General features: G+C 41.9%; 1 protein-coding gene across 3 annotated transcripts in view; it reads right to left on the reverse strand.

Annotated features, from left to right (window-relative positions):
- The window catches only part of CAPN13 (calpain 13), an 84,286-nt gene extending 66,806 nt beyond the window's left edge, over nucleotides 1-17,480 (reverse strand). Inside the window, exons 1-3 of one of the 3 annotated variants that reach the window (XR_014524292.1) lie at nucleotides 17,069-17,467; nucleotides 8,021-8,269; nucleotides 488-563 (exon numbers count right to left, since the gene is read on the reverse strand). Coding sequence is in view for 2 of the 3 variants with exons in the window: in XM_083496081.1 (XP_083352207.1) it covers nucleotides 488-563; nucleotides 8,021-8,269; nucleotides 17,069-17,107 (364 nt within the window). In the remaining variant the exon portion in view is untranslated. Of the gene's footprint in view, nucleotides 1-487; nucleotides 564-8,020; nucleotides 8,270-17,068 lie in introns of all 3 variants that reach the window. The other 2 variants (XM_083496081.1, XM_083496082.1) reach the window with 2 other exon arrangements.
- Between the last annotated feature and the right edge of the window lie 1,123 nt (nucleotides 17,481-18,603).

Consider the following 18,603-nt stretch of genomic DNA (forward strand, 5'->3'; position numbering starts at 1 on the left):
CATCCCTGTCCTGGAAAAAGGTCACTTTACAGTATTTTCTCCAAATAGTCTCTACCATTGTTTTGGTGGTGGTGTTGGCTGCCATTTTTCTCCTACAATGCCCCAGAGCTATACAAGGTCTGCGTCATGCACAGGATGCAAAACAAACAAAACAGCCTCACAGACAACAAACAAACAAACGAAAACAGGTGAGGGGGGGCCTTATGCTTCGGCTACTGCTCATACTGAGCTCCACCCCACAATGAACTGTTGTAGAATGTCTCATTTCCATGAAAAAAATAAGAGAAATGGTTCTCCCCACAGATAAGGTAGACACAGGCTATCTCAAGACACAGATAGCCCCTTAAACAATTAATGCAGAAAACAATTAATGCTTTCTATAGCATTGCAATAAAATAAGTAGATGTTGTTAGGCTATTGTAACAGGTGCACTCTTGGTTTGCAGGCCTGCAAACTCCCAAGTGCCAACATAGAATTTGGATCTTACCTATAGGCCCTTGAAGAATATCAAATCTGCTCACAGAATCCACAATCAAAAGAGGGCTCTGGTATGAGAGGATCTCCTTTAAAAGAGAATAACACACATTTCTGTTACTTAATAGAATGCTGATTAATAGCTGCTAATTAGGTTCATTTCTTTATACCGTTTGATGAACTTTACTTGACATCTCCTTCCTTGTACTCATGTTACTCTGTATGTCTGCTCCTCTATAACTCCATTTGAATGCAATTGAACTGGCTCCCATGTAAATGGAATTAGAATTGCAGCTTTAGTTTCTAGTAGGTGCACTTAGATCTGCAGCCTTCAGTAGGAATGTGGCAGCTCCTATGCATGGCCTGAACTTGCTTTGCTCAAATGGAAAAACTAAACATTTTCACCCTGTCTGCAAATATCTGTTTCTGGGTGGCTAACTTAGGATTGAAGCCAATATACATGTGGACAAATGCTTCCACTTTTCACCATAATAAGCTAAAGGGGAGCATGTGCACTTCCCTTCTATAAAAATATACCTTCACAGATTGAGGAAGAGCTCATCCAATGCTCCTATGAAAAGTGAGCACAGAGATGAATGAAGCTGTCCATTTCAGTTCCCCTTGGTTTCTCATTTTCCCAGTCTTAAATTCAGTTCTCCACATTTCTGCAAAATTTTCCATTTTTTTAAATAACAGCATCAAATTTTCTTGAATATTATATTAAAGAAAATTTGATAGTGTTTTACTGCAGATTTTTCCGATATACACTTTGGATTCAGTTTTGACAAATGTACATGTTTTTAACTAATGACTTTCCCTAATGACGCTTTTTTGTATGTTATACAATGCTTTTTTCCACCCAGAACTCGCTGGAACTCAGCTCCTTCACCTCTCAGGTGGGCTTCATTGCCATTTTAAGAGAATGAGGGAGGTGTTCATGGTGAGTTCCAGCACCGCCTTTTCTAGAAAGATGTTGTTGTTGTTTAGTCGTTTAGTCGTGTCCGACTCTTCGTGACCCCATGGACCAGAGCACGCCAGGCACTCCTGTCTTCCACTGCCTCCCGCAGTTTGGTCAAACTCATGCTGGTAGCTTCGAGAACACTGTCCAGCCATCTCGTCCTCTGTCGTCCCCTTCTCCTTGGGCCCTCCATCTTTCCCAACATCAGGGTCTTTTCCAGGGAGTCTTCTCTTCTCATGAGGTGGCCAAAGTATTGGAGCCTCAGCTTCATGATCTGTCCTTCCAGTGAGCACTCAGGGCTGATTTCCTTCAGAATGGAGAGGTTTGTTCTTCTTGCAGTCCATGGGACTCTCAAGAGTCTCCTCCAGCACCATAATTCAAAAGCATCAATTCTTCGGCGATCAGCCTTCTTTATGGTCCAGCTCTCTATCTAGAAAGATAGCGCTGGTTATATGCATTTTATGCACACTTTCTTGCATATTTTTGTACACTCGGTTGAATAATTGTGTAATAAAATGCAGAAAAGTATGGATTTCAAAGGATAATTTTGTATTGGCCTGAGAAGTGCAAGTCAGGTTGTTTCATCACTAAAATGCAGACAAAGTCTCATCCTCCCCCAACCCTAAGTTCACATTCTGCTATTGCATATTAGAATTCACATGAGAAAGTGAAAATGCAAGTCCACCTGTGGTTTTGTGCCTCTGTTTTTTGCCATGAACCGTAACATGGGGAGTGATCCCAAGCTTAGAAAAAAAGGAATTACAACTGTTGCTAGATATAGCAAATTGCAGCCAGAAAGAGGGCTGCACAGAATAACAAGAAGTCAAGACCAATGAGCGGCAAGTAAATTTTATTAAAATCCAGCTTCCAAATTTCCCAACCCACTTTGAATGAAATTCTGGAGAGCAGCAGTTCCATAGTGGCCAGTAAACTCAAGAGAGGAATGTATTGTTGTTGTTTTTTACAAAGTTCTCTTCCTCTGATGTAACCTGTAGGAGACTGAATTTAATCAGAATCTTGTTCTTTTTCCTTTTAATTTAGATGTGTCATTTTCTCTGAGGAAGGTTCAAATCACATCAGGAAATTTGGGAACCAACTCCTTAATGCATTTTTCTTGCACACATTGATTTTGCTGTCTCCTTCACAGGTTTGACTGATAACTTGTCACTCTTTTCATTTTCATACTGTATACACAAGCTGATGTTGAAATATGGCTTTAAAGCTTCGAAGACATTTAGATGCATGCTTGGTCTGATTGTCTGCAAAGACTGATTTGAGACCAAACACCCTACAGAGATGTCAGTGAGCTGCATATTCCAGGGAAATTCTGTAGCCCAGGTGTTTTGTGACTGGCTTGCTTTTGGCCATATTCTTTTCTCCAATGACATGTACAGTCCAATTTAGGAAAAGGAGGATGCAACTGAGAATCAGAAAAGCCCAAGTTCTGTTTTAAGGTCATTTCACTATATTAGAAAATGGAGTGCTTTGCATGCCTCTTAACAACTCAGGTTATTAGAACTGAAAGAGACTTCTGGGGTTATCCAACCCTGTTTTCTAAGGCAGGAAATTCTTTATGTACAGCAGCCATGGCAAATGTTAATCTGCTTTTTTAAAAAAGCAAACAAGAAGAAGAAGAGTTTGGATTTGATATCCTGCCTTTCACTCCCTTTAAGGAGTCTCAAAGCGGCTAACATTCTCCTTTCCCTTCCTCCCCCACAACAAACACTCTGTGAGGTGAGTGGGGCTGAGAGACTTCAAAGAAGTGTGACTGGCCCAAGGTCACCCAGCAGCTGCATGTGGAGGAGCGGAGACTCGAACCCGGTTCCCCAGATTACGAGACTACCGCTCTTAACCACTACACCACACTGGCTCTCAGCAAACAAACCTCATCCTCATCCCCTCACCCTCAGGGAAAAAAATATTTTAATGCCTTACTGCTGGGCTATGGTCCTTCCTAGAAGGGGAATAATTGCCACAGATAGATCAGCCATATGCACCAGCCTAAACTCTTCTATTTATGCACTAGTGTCATAAATAGCCCAAGGCAGATAACCCCACTTGGGCAAAATCTATTCTGTTCTTTAGATTAAAAAATAATAATAATAGAATTGTAGAGTTGGAAGGGAACCAAAGACTCATCTCATCCAACGCTCTGCAATGCAAGAATCACAGCTTAAGAATCCCTGGCAGATGGCTGTCCAACTTCTGCTTAAAAACCTCCAATGAAGGACCTGCCAACTACCATCTGAGGTTCTTTCCACTGCTGAACACCTCTTACTATCAGAAGAGGTTCTTCCTAATGGTTAGTCGGAATCTCCTTTCTTGTAACTTGAATCCATTGGTTTGGGTCCTACCCTCCGGAGCACCAGAAAACAGCCGTGCTCCATCTTCCATGTGGCAGCCTTGGTTTCCAGAACCTTGGTCATCTTGGTTACCCTCCTCTGCACCCATTCCAGCTTGTCAATATCCTTCTTCTTTTACTGTTAGTACATTTCCATGCTGCCTTCTTCCCTCTTGGAATCCAAGGTGACATACCTCCTAGGGGATCACCCCATCCAGGCCTTGGGCATAATCTGTAAGCAAGGTGGTGGCCTCCTATGCCTTCAAGCCATACCCTGGGATCTCAGTGCTTACACTTGAGAACATTAGTAGATAGGTAGCCGTGTTGGTCTGCCATAGTCAAAATAAAAAATTCCTTCCAGTAGCACCTTAAAGACCAACTAAGTTAGTTCTTGGTATGAGCTTTCGTGTGCATGCACACTTCTTCAGATACACATTGAACATTGTGTAAGGAATCTGAAGACTGGGCTAATAATAACTACTCTGCGTGATTCACAGCTCTTTGGCACCCAAAGCTGCTATTTCTCAACACCACAGGAAGCTGCTTTTCCTCTTGTCAGTGTTGGCAAGTAGACTGGATGTGTTTTTATGGAGGTCGCTGTGGATTTGAACCCTAAGGTCCTCCCTCGCTCAGTATTACTGGGGAAAAAAGTCCATTTGTTTGCTTGTATTCAATCAGCTTAATGAAATGGAAACAGCATTTCCTGCCTGTGACTGCTTAATAAGAGAAGTGTCACTGCCTAGTCAACTGATTGAATTAGATGTAGATTTCGGCAGTAATTGATGTGTGCCAAGGAGAAGCAGCATTAGCAACATTAGTTACCATTTGCACGAGTTCCGCATCTGTAGCACAAGACCTTTAGGAAAGGGCATGACTCATTGCACTGGAGCCGGTTTTCCTTTCCTAAGGCATAATCCAGAGAAAGAAGAAACTTCTCCCTTAGGTTTGATTGTCAGAAAATCTCTTGTGATTTTGTTAACCTTTCCCTACAATATGCAGCACAGCAATCTTGACTGAACCAACTGGAGCATGATTGTTAAATCTCTTTGTTTTGTCTGGTATGGTGCATGTTCCTGTTCTTTTGTTTTTTTAGACATCTGGGTGGTCTCTGCTACATTGTTAAGGATTGTGCATCAGGGACAGGGAAGGTGTCATCGTTTGTTTATTGCTGCATCATCCCAGGCTTGTTGGATATAGGTCCAACAACATCTGGGGAGCCACAGGTTACCCCCCCCCCCGATGTATATGGTGCATGCTTATGTGCAAGATCTTAGACTCCAGATCCATAGTGACCTACAGACTATGCTCTTGCTTCCTTTTATTTGAGAATCTAACTAAAAGGCATTACCAAAAGATTGCATGAGTTGGCCTTGCTTGCGAGCTCTTCTGGCACAAATGGGAGACAAATGGACTGGATGAGCTTCAGGCAGAGTTTCTGGTTGATCAGAATGAAAGCTGCTCCTGTATCTTTAGCTGTGATTTAATCTACAGATATAGAGGCGAAATTTTCCATTGAATAAATTTCACTATTATCATCTGCTACCATCAGCAGATCAAGCTGTGATTTAGCAGTGCAGGAATAGGAGCCAGTAGAAAGCTGGCAACCCCTACCTCTCCTAGCCCTATATTCCCAAACCATACTGCAGAAGAGGCTAACCTGTAGTCCTGTACATGTTGTCAGACTCCAGTTCCCATTATCCAGAGTCAGCATGGCCAATGGTTAGGGTGGGATCAGGGGAGTTGTAGTCCAACAACATCTGGAGGACCACAGGTTCCACACCCCTGCCATGAAGACTGACCAGAAGCTCAAGGAGTGCCATGGAAGCTAACTAGGTGTGGAACTGCTCATCGTCACCCGGCTAGGATTGCTCTGAGAGCCTCAGAAAAGCCATTCCAAAAAAGAAAGAGTGGAATTTAAGTAAATTCAGCACCAATGCATTCAGTAATTTGCATCAAGTGGTAAAGGGCATGGATGTCAGGTTCAAGAAGGGCTTCAAAGATGACAGTTTTGTGCTCCAACCCTGTTCCCCTTCAGGGACTCCCGTTATCAAATTGGCTCACTTTACAAGTCAAAACAAGTTGTTTCTAGCTGTCAGCACTGCCTGGCATCTGCAAATCAAGCTGTGTTCTCTCTGCTTTATGCATTACCACCAGCTATAAAGATCCCAGACTCTGAACGTAATTGGCAATTCTCTTGTTGATGCCTGAGATAAAATTGAAGCCCGCTTCACTCCTCAGCTGCTATATTGGAACTGGAATGGTGACAGCGGGGGGGGGGGGGGAGTTATCTGTCACTTAAATAACCAGATACTGCATGACTCAGAAGATGCAAAACAAGCAGAGACATCTTGGATTGAGGTGCAATTTTTCTTTACTGTCAGTTTGCTAAACCAACCATTAATGACTGGCAAAATTTGAGGGGGGGGGGCAGCTGAGAAAAGATATAGCCATAGGGCAAAAGTGTTAGTCTCACAAAAGTGGGCTCATTAAATTGCTTATTGGGGTTTGCAATTAAAATTAATTTCAAGATATTGCTAATTTGTATAGATTTACATGCATAGCCTTTGAAATGTGACATAGTCCCTTGACTGTTACTAAACTTCAAAAAACAAGCATACCCAACACTCATAGTTACACTATAAAACAAAGGGGAAATGACTTTTACACCCTTAAAAAAAAAAATCCCCATCTATCCCCTCCCCTGCCCATCGCATTTCAGTGATGTCAACAACTTGGATGAAGGAGAGGAAGGAGAAGGTATTCCATGTCTAAGCAGTGTTGTGTAGTGGTTAGAGCAGTGGATTAGGACTCTTGAGGCTAGGGCTCAAATCCCCACTCATCCATGAAGCTCGATAGTAACCTACCTCACATTGTTGTCTGAGGATAAAGCCTTTACATACATACAGAGGAAGGACCATAGCTCAGCAGTGCAGTGGTATTTCTGTTTACAAACTTAATTCATTCCGGAGGTCCGTTCTTAACCCAAAACCGTTCTTAACCTGAGGCACGCTTTTACTAATGGGGCCTCCCACTGCTGCCGCACTGCCAGCGCACGACTTCCGCTTGCATCCTGGGGCAAAGTTTGCTACCCGGAACACCTACTTCCGGGTTAGCGGAGTTTGTTACATAAGGAGAATGGTATTTAACCCAAGGTTCCACTGTATTTATTATTTTCCCTCCCTCCCTCCTTCATCTTCTGTGACCGGTGCAGAGACATGGTGGCAAGGGGTCTTCCTCTCTTTCCCTCTTCTCCTTCTTATTCTCTCCTCCGAGGAACACTGGGCAACCTGAAGAGGAGGAGGAAATGCCCCTTTCTGATTCAGAATTAATGAAAGCCCCTTTTTAGCATTCTTTCAATGTATGATGATATGACCTCAAATTTCCATTTGAAAATTGGAACAGGGTCTATCATGTCCACGAATATAGATCTGTCTGCATGATCAGAACTCTATGATGGCCACCAACGTAGAGGATTAGACAAATTCATGGAAGGTAAGGCTCCTATTAACTCTTATGGCTATGTTCTACTTCTACTGCTGGAAGCAGTGATCTTCTGAATATCAGCTACTGGAAACCACAGGAGAGATCGCTGTTGCTTTCAGAGCCTGCTTATGGACTTCCCATAGGCTTCTGGTTGGCTTTTGTGAGAACAGGATGATAGACTAGACTGACCACTGGCCTGATCCAGTAGGCTCTTACATTCTAATGTGCATACTGTTGTATGCACATAGGTACTGTTCTAACTTTCAAATGAACTTGTCAGGGCTGGAAGTAGAAACAACATACACAATCTTCTTTTTCCACTCCACTTTTTAAAAGAATGCTTGGCAAGGGCTAATCACACCAGAGCTTGCACTTAAATGTTGAGTTAAACTGCTTTACTAGGAACATGGAGCCGATAGTCTGCTGTAAAACTTGGTGAAAGGCAAATATATTTCCTTTTCTTGAGTTCATAATTGAGGCCTGCATTACTTTGAACTACCAGAGGGTACTGTTTGTGTAGCAAGCTAGCTAGCACTTGTTTGTAGCTCTCTGTCTAAGGTAATGCCACCTCTAAAAACTGAGCAAAATTTTGTTTACTGTTTATTGTTGAGACAAGATGTCTGCTATTTCTCTCTTTTCATCTGTGCTCATCCTGGAAATAGTTCCTGCATGAATAAAGCCTTTGAACTCCAGAAACCATAGATGGTTATTCCACTCTAATTTACGAAAGCTGCAAGGTCTGCTAACACTTGGTAGCTACTCACAGTTGGTCTCCGCCACTCAAGTATATATGGCTTCTTTAGAAAGGGCAAGGGTCCAATGGAACTAAGGTTTATGGGGAATGTCTCATCTTGAAAAAGAACACCATGATTCAGGCAGTGGTCTCTCAACTGAACAAAGTCCTGGTTCTTAAATTTCACAGTGGAAGTCACATTTCCTGCTCTCTCTGACTTTGGCACATCTGGCTCAGGTTTCCTCGGGTACATCTCAGGAGTTGGATTCCTATTCCTTTCCTGAAATGAAGAAACAATAATGGTGAGGAATATCATTAGCCACCATGTCTGAGGACTGGAGCCCAAGAAGGTGGAACTCCCAAACCACAGGGGAGTGAGTGAAACCTCATTATCTGGAAAGTTATGTGGAGATGTCTGGAATTTCACAAGTGCTGCCAATGTATTTGTGCCCCAAAATTTAAACCTTCCCGGAGCAGAGAATTAACAAAGGCTCACTGAGCTGCTGAGCTGCTCCTCACTCTTGCTGTCTCAAGGCGTATTAAAATCTCTCATGGCTCTATTCCTCTTTATTTCCACTGATAATCTCCCAAGTTTCCAAACAAAGCCCTCTTGACACTGCTGATTTCAGTAACTTCACAGAACATTGTTTTGATCTATGAGATAGCCAAGGCCCAAAATTCAATATAGGAGGCTATTATTAAAAGTGTGCCTGAGATTTATGAGAACATTTGCTTTCCGGTTCCTTCCTCACATTTTATAAGCACACTGGTCACCTCTTGCCATCTGCAGTCACACCGCAATCCTGTAATTCTGATTGTCAACATCAAAGGCACTGATTAAAGACAAAGAGATGGAGCCTTTGTATATTCCAGGTTCCTTCCATGAAGCTTAACTCCCATTGAAAAGAATTAGACAAAGGAGAGTGTGATCCCACTTGGTGTGAGTGTGGACTGCCATATGCCTCAGAGCAGCCCTCCTGCTCCTCCTTTGAACTAGAATAATTTCCCAACTGGAGAAGGGCTTGATGGTAGTGTGCCATTGGAGGAATGGCTGGCATGTAAGCCCAGAAGGAGGAAGAGAGGAAAGTTTGATGGTTTCTATGGTTGCAGATATTTCAGCCGTGGAGACAGTAAGAGGAAACTTGCTCTAGGTATCCTGTTCAATTGCTCCATAAGGCTCAAGCCAGCTCCACCTTTTTAATGTTCTGGCCAATAAGGGGAAAGGCATTGGGATGTGTGACAAGCACAGAGGACACAGTTCTAAATATTTGATTAAAAGGTTCCCATAAATTAAACAATTTTGTTTCAAATATATTTGAATAAATTGTGCATCTTCAGAAGGATGTAGAGCACCTGGTGGGGTTTTATTTCTTACGCTTCGAACTTAGGTGCCCAATATTCACCATCTACGCCATCTTGGGAAATATGGATGCCTTGATTTAGTTTAGGGTGTTACCATTTATTTCTCTTATTCCTTATTGTTTGTTTGCTTTGTATATGGAACGATGTAATACCCTTCTCTTGCACCTTTGGGTTGTAAAATGATAATTACAAAAGGATATAAAAACATAAAAATATAACTGACTGTGAAACATGTTTGCATTTTCACATTGATGTGTGATACTTCCTCACAGTCTTAAATCCTCCCATCATGATATTTCTAGCCACAGCTGTGGAACTCTCTGCCCACAGAGGTGCATACTGCTTAACCGCCCCAATTTTAGAGGGCTACTTATTTCCATTCTTCCTAGTTTCTCTTTTTTCCCATTCAAAAGGTGTATTAGTCATGCATTTCAGCATCAGTTTATGATTTTTCAAAGGCTCCTCACAAAGGAATTGTCAGTGCTTTGGTGTACATTTCTACTGGTGTTCACATTTCTGTATGCAATTTTTCCTAAAAAGATGCACTTTTCTGGTCTTTTCATCAAAATATGTGCATTTTTATGCACACATTCCCAGAATACATACATTTTTGTACACTTTTCTTTTTTGATTGCAAAGTTCAGAGCTGTGCACATTTTTGAAGAAAGGCTACATTTTCGGTTTGCATATTCTGTGGCCTGGACTGAATTTCTCCCTTTTCCTAGCTCCTGGCCTTGCTTCTCATTTTAATAACAAACCCTATAAACCAAGAGCATTTCTGCACATGCTGTTTAATTAAGAGAGACTGTTTCTTTTTAAAGAGGGAATCAGATGAAATTCAGAAATAACCTTCCACTGACACGAAGAGCGAGCGTTCCTTTTTGGCTTCCATTTCTCTGCACAAAGGAAATAAATCTTACGTAATGTAGCATAACATGACAAGGGAATGGTTTCCCCTTAACAAATACTCATTTGCAACAGTGCTCAAGCCCGCCACATGCAAGGATCTATTTCCTGCAACAGTGTTCCAGCAAAACTGATTACTAATTCCACAACTCAAATTAAAACTAGCAGAGCTTGAAGGCTGGGACTGACACATGCGTTCGTTCTTCTCTCTCCCTCCCTCTCCCTCTCACCCCCTGCGCTGACGGGGAACAGCAAAGAGTTTTTATCATGTGAGCGTGTGTGTTTAATTACATTGTTTAACACATTGGGAATAATTTAGCAAGTGGAGTGAAGAAAATAAGGCACTTAGCTCTCCTCCCTTCCGCAGAACAGCTTCGTCAGCTTCATCAGAATGGTGTCTGGGTATGTACACGGACAAATGTAAAAGCAGTTGTTATGCATGATTAAAATTCACTGCTAGGGGGAGAGATATGCTCCACGAAGTGTGTGCTCGAACATCAGAGCAATGCGTTCTCTTGTGCTACTTGCACTTAGGTCATAGCTGTCAACTTTTCCCTTTTCTTGCGAGGAATCCTATTCGGAATAAGGGAATTTCCCTTAAAAAAAGGGAAATGTTGACAGCTATGACTTAGGTTCATAGGAAGCTGACTTAGATTTGTCTGCCTAGCCCAGAATTGCCACCACTTCCCTCGGGTCACAGGCAGAGGTTCTTTCCCATTGTCTATTGCACTGCCCCTTTCTGAATTATATATTTTATATGTATACTTGAGTGTCTTGTTTTAAGGTAGACACCTGTCAACAGAAACCGAGAAGGCAACAAATGTAAGAAGAGCCCCACTGGATCAGACCAAAGGCAACATCTAGTCCAGCATCCTGTTCTCGCAGTGGCTAACCAGATGAACGATGAGATTTAGCTCAGTGGGATTTTGCTACTAGCACACAGTGCCTTTGCTGTGCGTTATCTTACCACTGAGGCTCCCACCTGAGCTCCAGCTGAAAAAAAGCCCTGTGTTGAAGAATAAGTAGAAGTAGATTGTCTGAAGAGATCCTATGAGCAACAAGGCCTATCTCAAAATTTCAGCAGAGCTCATAATACTGGAACTGATAAAAGTGTTTTCACCACAGAAATGACAGCATATTAAAACCAGCTCTTTGTGTGTGCCAGGGAACTGGTTGTCAGAGTCCACACACAAACGCGCGCGCGCACACACACACACACACAATCATGTCTGTGATCAGAACAATTGCTATAACATATGCAAAATTAATCTTGTATAGTATTACCTGAATAAAGGAGTTGGTTAAGAAAGCCCACCATCTATGCTGCCAGATAAGGAATATTTGAACACTGCACAGGTCAACATATTGTTCAAATGGGTGTGTGTCACCCATATATAATGAACTAATCGTTTTAAGATGCCAAAGTAAATTTGGAGAACACAGACAGGAGAGATTATATTGTGTTATGTACAGATCAGCGGCTTAAGCTGGGAGAAAAAGCAACCGGTTCCCAGAGGTATCGGTAACATAGGGCGACTTTGCACATTTCAACACGCTCAGTGCTTCTGCTGTCTGTTACCACACAGGGAATTCTATAACATCATACGAAAGTTAAAACCTGAGTGCCCAGGCATAGTCTGAGGGCACAGGAGGCCACCAACTTGCTAAAACTAAGGCCTGGTCAGTGATTAAATAGGAGACAGCCTGGGGACCACACGTATACAGCCTTGGGTGCCACAATGGAAAAAAGGTAAGATATTCAGAGATAGAAGACAAAGTCCTTACCAGAGAAGAATGGCAAACTAAACTGCTGGAATATGCTGAAATGGCAAAACTTACCGGAAAGCTCAGGAACCAAGAAGACCAAAACTTTAATAAAGAATGGGGGAAATTTACAATTTACTTGAGAGACCACTGTAAGCAGATGAAAACATTAGCAGGATTGCAGTAACACTTGTAATGTAAAAATTACTATAAACAAAATAGAGAGATGTAAAACTTGGATGATGAAATAAAAGGTGAAAAGGTGGATAATAGGATCTGTGGAGAGGAAGGTGGGAAGTCTAGAGATTTGGAGAAATCTCTGAATAGGGGTATGTATTTGGTAATATTATACAGTAATTCTACATTTGTAAAATCAAATAAAAATTATTTCAAGAGATGAGGGGGGAAATGAAAAAAGGTAATATATAAAAAAAGAAAATGAATATATATGTAAATACACAAACACACCCTTTGCCTCAATATGCAATGAGCACAGTCACTCATGGGTTGCAACCTGCAGGAAGGCTTGATAAGATCATAGGCACCTGTCTTAGACTGAGTCATAGGATCCTAGAATTGTACAGTTGGAAGGGACCGTAAAGATCATCAAGTCCAACCTCTGGCAACAGAAGGAATATGCAGCTGCCCAGTGCGGAGATCAAACTTGCAACCTTGCTGTTATCACCACTTTGAGATCTGCAGCTGAATTGGCAGAGGAGGCAATTCCCATCTGTTTCCTCACCCCTAGTCCTGTCATATACTCCTTTCCCTGTGACTCGAAACACAACGGGGGGATAAGGTAGAATGCCCAAGTCGCAAACTTGGCAACAATCCTATTTGTAGGTGATTGCTTTTAACATCCATCTTTTGTACTGAATAGCGTGAGTGTGAACCAGCGCACCTTACGTGTATACGTATGCGCAGACACGCACAACTGAGCCCATCATCACCCATATGCCATCCGTCCCCGTTCCCCCCCGACTTTTCATTAAGCTATAGCAGTTTTTGCGGGTGCCAGGGAACCATCTGCTATATATCCAATGGATTGTTCAGTTCGTTTTTGACGTGGCAGTGGAAATGTACAGCAAACAAAGACTGAGAACTTGTTTCTATAATTATAGTTATATAGCTCAATCCCCTTTCCATCACTTTGACAAAATTCTCCTGATGGTTCTTCAAATTGTATATGGAAGTGGTTCTCCCCTCCCCCATTCCCGTTCCTAGCTGCTCACCCTGGCCTCGTCTATATTACTCGAACAAAACTGTAGCCAATTTTTTTTTAAAAAAAGCTATTATAGGCGAAATAAATGAAAAGAGATGCCCAGTTGTAAAAATGTTTGTTTGTTTATTGCAACCCAAAGTGCAAGTCAGCAGATCTGTATGGCTGGGAAATCCTGTGGAGAGCAGCAGATAAATTTCAGAAGACATCTGGAAATTGCAATTATAAACTGGAGAGTTTGATGCAAAAACTCTGCTGAGCAGAAATCAAACATGGCTGAAGGACAACGATGGAGCAGACACTTAAGTTCTGGAACAATCACCAGAGCTAAAAGCGGTGAAAGAATCTTTGGTGACAGCTCCATTAGGGGTTGATATTAAAATTGTGACTGAAAAACAAGTGTCTTGAAATAACTGCAAACAACTAACAAACACACTGAATTGTGTTTAGTTTGACATAACATTATATGGGCAGGAGCAGATTGATGCCACAGTAATTGTACCATCCTACCCAAGTTCACTCAGAAGTAGGTCCCATGAAATTTCATGGGACTTACTTCATGATCCTGGTAAGCATGTGTAAGTTTGCACCCTAAACTGATTAGTCTTAAAGGTACCACAGAGAACTGTTAACAAGGGAACTCATAGGCTTCCCCCTTGTGCACAGAGGGTGGGGGTATAATATTCCCACAAACAGCCTGTTGTAGAATAAGCTGAAATGGTATTAAGTGGACTATGACCTAGCAAACAAGGGTTGAAATTCCTGGGTGACTTTGGACCAGTGACGGTCTCTCTGCCTAACCTTCCACAATGGAGTGTTATGAAGGAAGTATGGGGAAGAGGAGAACCATGAATGCCCTTATCCATTCCTTGCAGGGAAAGTGGCATACAAGAAGTTTATCTCCAGCCTGTCAGTGGGCTAGGCTTTGGTTTCAAAAGGCAGAAAGGGTGAAAAGTTGATGAGAAGGCAGAGACACACAGAGAGAAAATACAATGCTTTGCAAAATAATTTCACTGAGGTGGAAAATAAAAGCTGCCTAGAGGAGGGAAGAAGAAATACCTTACAATACCACTATTATAGTGGCTTATAGACACACCAGATTTAAGGAGGGCCAAAGCAGGCAGGAATTTTTAAATTTTAATTCTAGATTTATTTATTTTTAAAAAATACACCTCTGATTCCTCCCTTGAACAGTTCCTATTGATCCACTGACAAGGAACCGAATTCTCTCCCCTGCCGCAACACCTTGTCATGCACCTGCACTTAGTGTGTAGTAATATTTGCAGAAAATAACTTCTAGGGAGTACCTGATCTCAGACAAACCTACCAAAGGAAAGATGCACCCTGGTTCATAGGGTAAAAAAGGGCAAACTATGGAGGTGCCAAGGACTACTAGAAAACAAGACACAAGCAGGAAAAGTGCACCAAACAAGAGAAGAAAACAGCACCTATTTAGTACCTGGGGGATTCCTATTGCCTGGTGTCCAAAGAACTCACTTTTCAATCACATATCTGACTTCACTGACAGGCTGAAGTAGCCAGGCTGACTCATTTCACAGAAATGGCTCAGAAGGATACCTGCACATTTTGCCTCATAACTTTCTTTCTAGGGCAGCTAGAGGCTTACTTTAAAAGAAAAGAGAAGAAATAAACTCAAACTCTGACTGGGGGCACCAATGGAGACCTTTGTGGGCCCTGGGTTGGCGGCCCCCAAGATACAGGATTACAGCCACAGCCCATTGACTTAAAAAACAAACTTTAAGGAGAAAACAGTTCTGCTTCAATTTAAGTTATAATTCCTAAGCATAATTACTTGAATTAATGCCCATTCAAATTAACTGAACATCTCCAATAAGCATGGTTATTATTGGACTGTTCAGGTGTTTGTTTAGCACAGTTAGTAAGGAAGTTCATATAAGTTATATGTTCTAAATAATACTAGAGAGATGTTCATTAAAGCTTGATGCAATATTTTTTGTACTTTGGTTCTGTCACACCCTGTTTTAAAAACAATCTTAGTTCTAATTTGCAGTTTTAATGTCTATTTTGTTTGTTAAAGCTATGCTATTTCACCTAATTATCTATTATTTGGTGAAAGCTGTAAATAACCCACTGCTCCTACAATTACCACTTCATTAATGCCTCAGGAGATCAAGATCAAGCAAAAGATGTGGCTGCGTTGCTGCCATGCATCCCACTTCAGCAGTTCATGGTTTTAATCCTATTAATTTAGAAGGGATTTTCTCCTGATTTTTATTCATTAGATGTTGCTTGCTCCATTTCATATGCAAAACAGTTACCTTTCCTCACAGCATTTAACTGAAAAATTCAATAATTGTCTTAGAACGTTATTTCATTTGGGCCTCCAGTGCTTTTTATTTTGTTTATAATAGAGGTATAATAGAGGTTTCTTCTTCTGTTTCTACCCCCAGAAAAAAGCACTGGTCCTGTCTCTTTTCCTGCTTTTTTTAGATGCTTTACACACCCCGTGTGTTATATTATATTGCCGTTGTGTGTTATATTATGTCCCCATAGCAGCCATTTTGTGGCTGGCAAACACAGGACTTTCTCAGATATCCCCATACACCCACTCGGGAAGGAGGAATCGCAAATTCAGTTCTCCCTATTTCTCATTTTTTAAAATCTTAAATTCAGTTGTTCACATTTCTGTAGCAATTTTCAATTTTTTAAAAAATCAAAGCATCTTCATGAAAACCTTTCAGCATTGTTGTACAAATTTCCCCAAACACATTTTTTTGTATGCAGTATTGACTGATGTTCATGCCAAGAAAATTCAATGCTGTCCCATTTGGTTTCAAAAGAGGAAACTTCCTCAAAATGAGGTAAGAAGGATGCTGAAATTCTTAGAAATTGTTTAAAACCACATTAGAAACTCAAAAGGAGTGTATAACACAGATCAGAAAAGGGACCATGAGGACCAAGAGAATGCCAGAGTTGTTCATGAGCAGAGCCAAAGAAGCTATTAGAGGCAAGAAGGCTTCCTTCAAAAAACTGAAGAGAACAAACAAAACAAAAACCCCCACAAAGTTCGGCAAAAAAAGAAGTGCAAGCAGACAATAAGTGATGCTGAAAAAAAGATTTTGAGAAGCACATTGTTCAAAACATTAAAACTAACAACAAAAAGTTATTTAAGTATTTTAGTAGCAGGAGATCATCAAGGGGGATGGTTGAATCCTTGGATGACAATGAAATCAAAAGAATACTAAAGAAGGATAAGGAGATTGCGGAGAAACTGAATTAATTCTTTGCATCCATTTTCACAATAGAAGATGCGGGGCAGATCTCAGTGCCTGAACCAACCTCTGCAGGAGGTGGGTCTGAGGAACTGAAGCAGATAGTGAAGAGAGATGAGTTTCTAGGCCTAATAAACAAAGTAAAAACCGACAAATTGCAGAGTCCAGATGACATCCGCACAAGAACTTTCAAAAAACTCGAAAGTAGGTAACTTGTCTCACACCAGCTTCCATACCTGAAGACTGGAAAGTAGCAAATGCAACACCATTTTTTTAAGGGATCCAATGGGCACCCTGGAAATTACAGGCCAGTTAGCCTAACACCTGTCCTGGGAAAACTGGTGATTGGCCACTGTAAGAACAGGAGGCTGGACTAGATGGGCCACTGGCTTGATCCAGCAGGCTCCTCTACTCTTCTTATGCTGTTTGAAACAGAAAGAGAAGCTAGATAGATGGAAGTAGCAGACCGTCCAACATTCCCTATTGCTTTCCCTCCTCTACATGCACACACAGAGGAATGTACATTATCCCTTCCCATTTCTTCAGCAATGCCCAGTTACTTCTGAAAACTTACCATTACATGGGAAGGTTCTTTACAGCAGGCTAGCCCCATCAAGATCCCAACAAGTCATTGCCTCTTCTCCTTTTCTGTATTCAAAGTCTCTCCAGGCAGCACAGTTCCCAACGGCCTGTCCTTTTTCAAAGCCAAACACTTCCAGTGCTTCTGTGAAGGTGATCTTCCAGTATCTGAGCTTCCGATTTTTTATGCTGTTATCTCTTCAGAGGCAGAAGGGCAAACTGGTTTTTCCCCGCTATAAAAACCCTGTCAAATGAATATTTGCTAGCTAAATCCAACGAGATGACTTCAGCTTTGTTATATTGATTTGTATTTCAGCAGGCATGCTGCACCCCCTTAAGTAAACACCTGCCAGAGTGAACATGAAGTCAGAGCCAAGCCCGGGACCAACAGTATACAACTTCCTGCTTCTCTCAGGTGTTATCTTACCTGATTTCCACAGGTAGCTTGCCCCTCCTATCCTGCAGTGGTTAATGTTTCACCACTCACAATATTTTGTGAGTTTAAGATGTTGTTAGCAAACACCAGGCTTTGTTTCATATTCGTTTTCATGGTTCTCTCAAAGCTCTACCAGGAAATGAAGAAATATTTATGGATCTGTACACTAAACAATGGATTTATCATGTCATTGGACAAAAGAACCCACAAGAAACACCCCCCCCATCCCGCCATATACCCTTCATAAATAGACATGTTCTTGTTAGAATTCCTGTTCTATGATTGCTGTCATAGGATTGTTGTCTTTCACATGACGGTATATGTTTTGACTCCACAGAGTGGGAAGTGACGGAAACAGGATGTTTGTGTTACTGTGTTCCATTAAGTGGGACTATTGTCCTTTGGTTTTTCTCTCTTTGCTGTCTGATGCTAGAGAGAGAGGGAGCCATGTTGCGTGTCGAGTTCCCGCCTCCCCCAGTAGAAATAAAGACACATGATACCATTGATTAAAGTTAATGGGCTATAATTGGCCACAACTTTATTGGTTACAGGTAAGAGCGGTATTGGCTTAGGCATTGGTCCTATCCGACTATCCGGCTTCAGCCTGTTTGCTTGAAGACCGGGAAGGGTTAACACCAGCAGGGGGAGCCCTGCTGATGCACATCAACTAGGTACTCCCCCGGGGTCACCGCTCGGGGGGCGCTTTAGGCCCTGACCTCCATAGGCTTCGGACGAGGCCACGCCCCCCAGAATCCTTTAATGGACTACCCTTCAATATTTGGAGGAGGTGACTGTGTTTATATATAAATAAAGTAGATTAGCCAAAATGCTGAGTTGCTGAGGTCTGTCACGCACAGGTTGTGCAAACTCTGCGGATCCCTAAGTGTGCCGGTGTCGGTTGGCATCGGTTGCTGTGATGTTCGGGCTGAAGAAAGCTTTTGAAGCTCCTGAACAATCGACCAGGAGGGAGGGAACATGCCAGTCAGGCATGTGTCTCTGCCAGGGTCCTACTCAAGTGTAAGATGAACTCCTGACAGTTCTGACAAAGAAATAAAAAGACTAGGACCTAGGAGACCAGTGCTCACTGGGGCACC

The sequence above is a fragment of the Podarcis liolepis genome (assembly GCF_965112155.1).
Source record: "Podarcis liolepis genome assembly, chromosome: 3".
Classification (NCBI taxonomy): domain Eukaryota; kingdom Metazoa; phylum Chordata; class Lepidosauria; order Squamata; family Lacertidae; genus Podarcis; species Podarcis liolepis.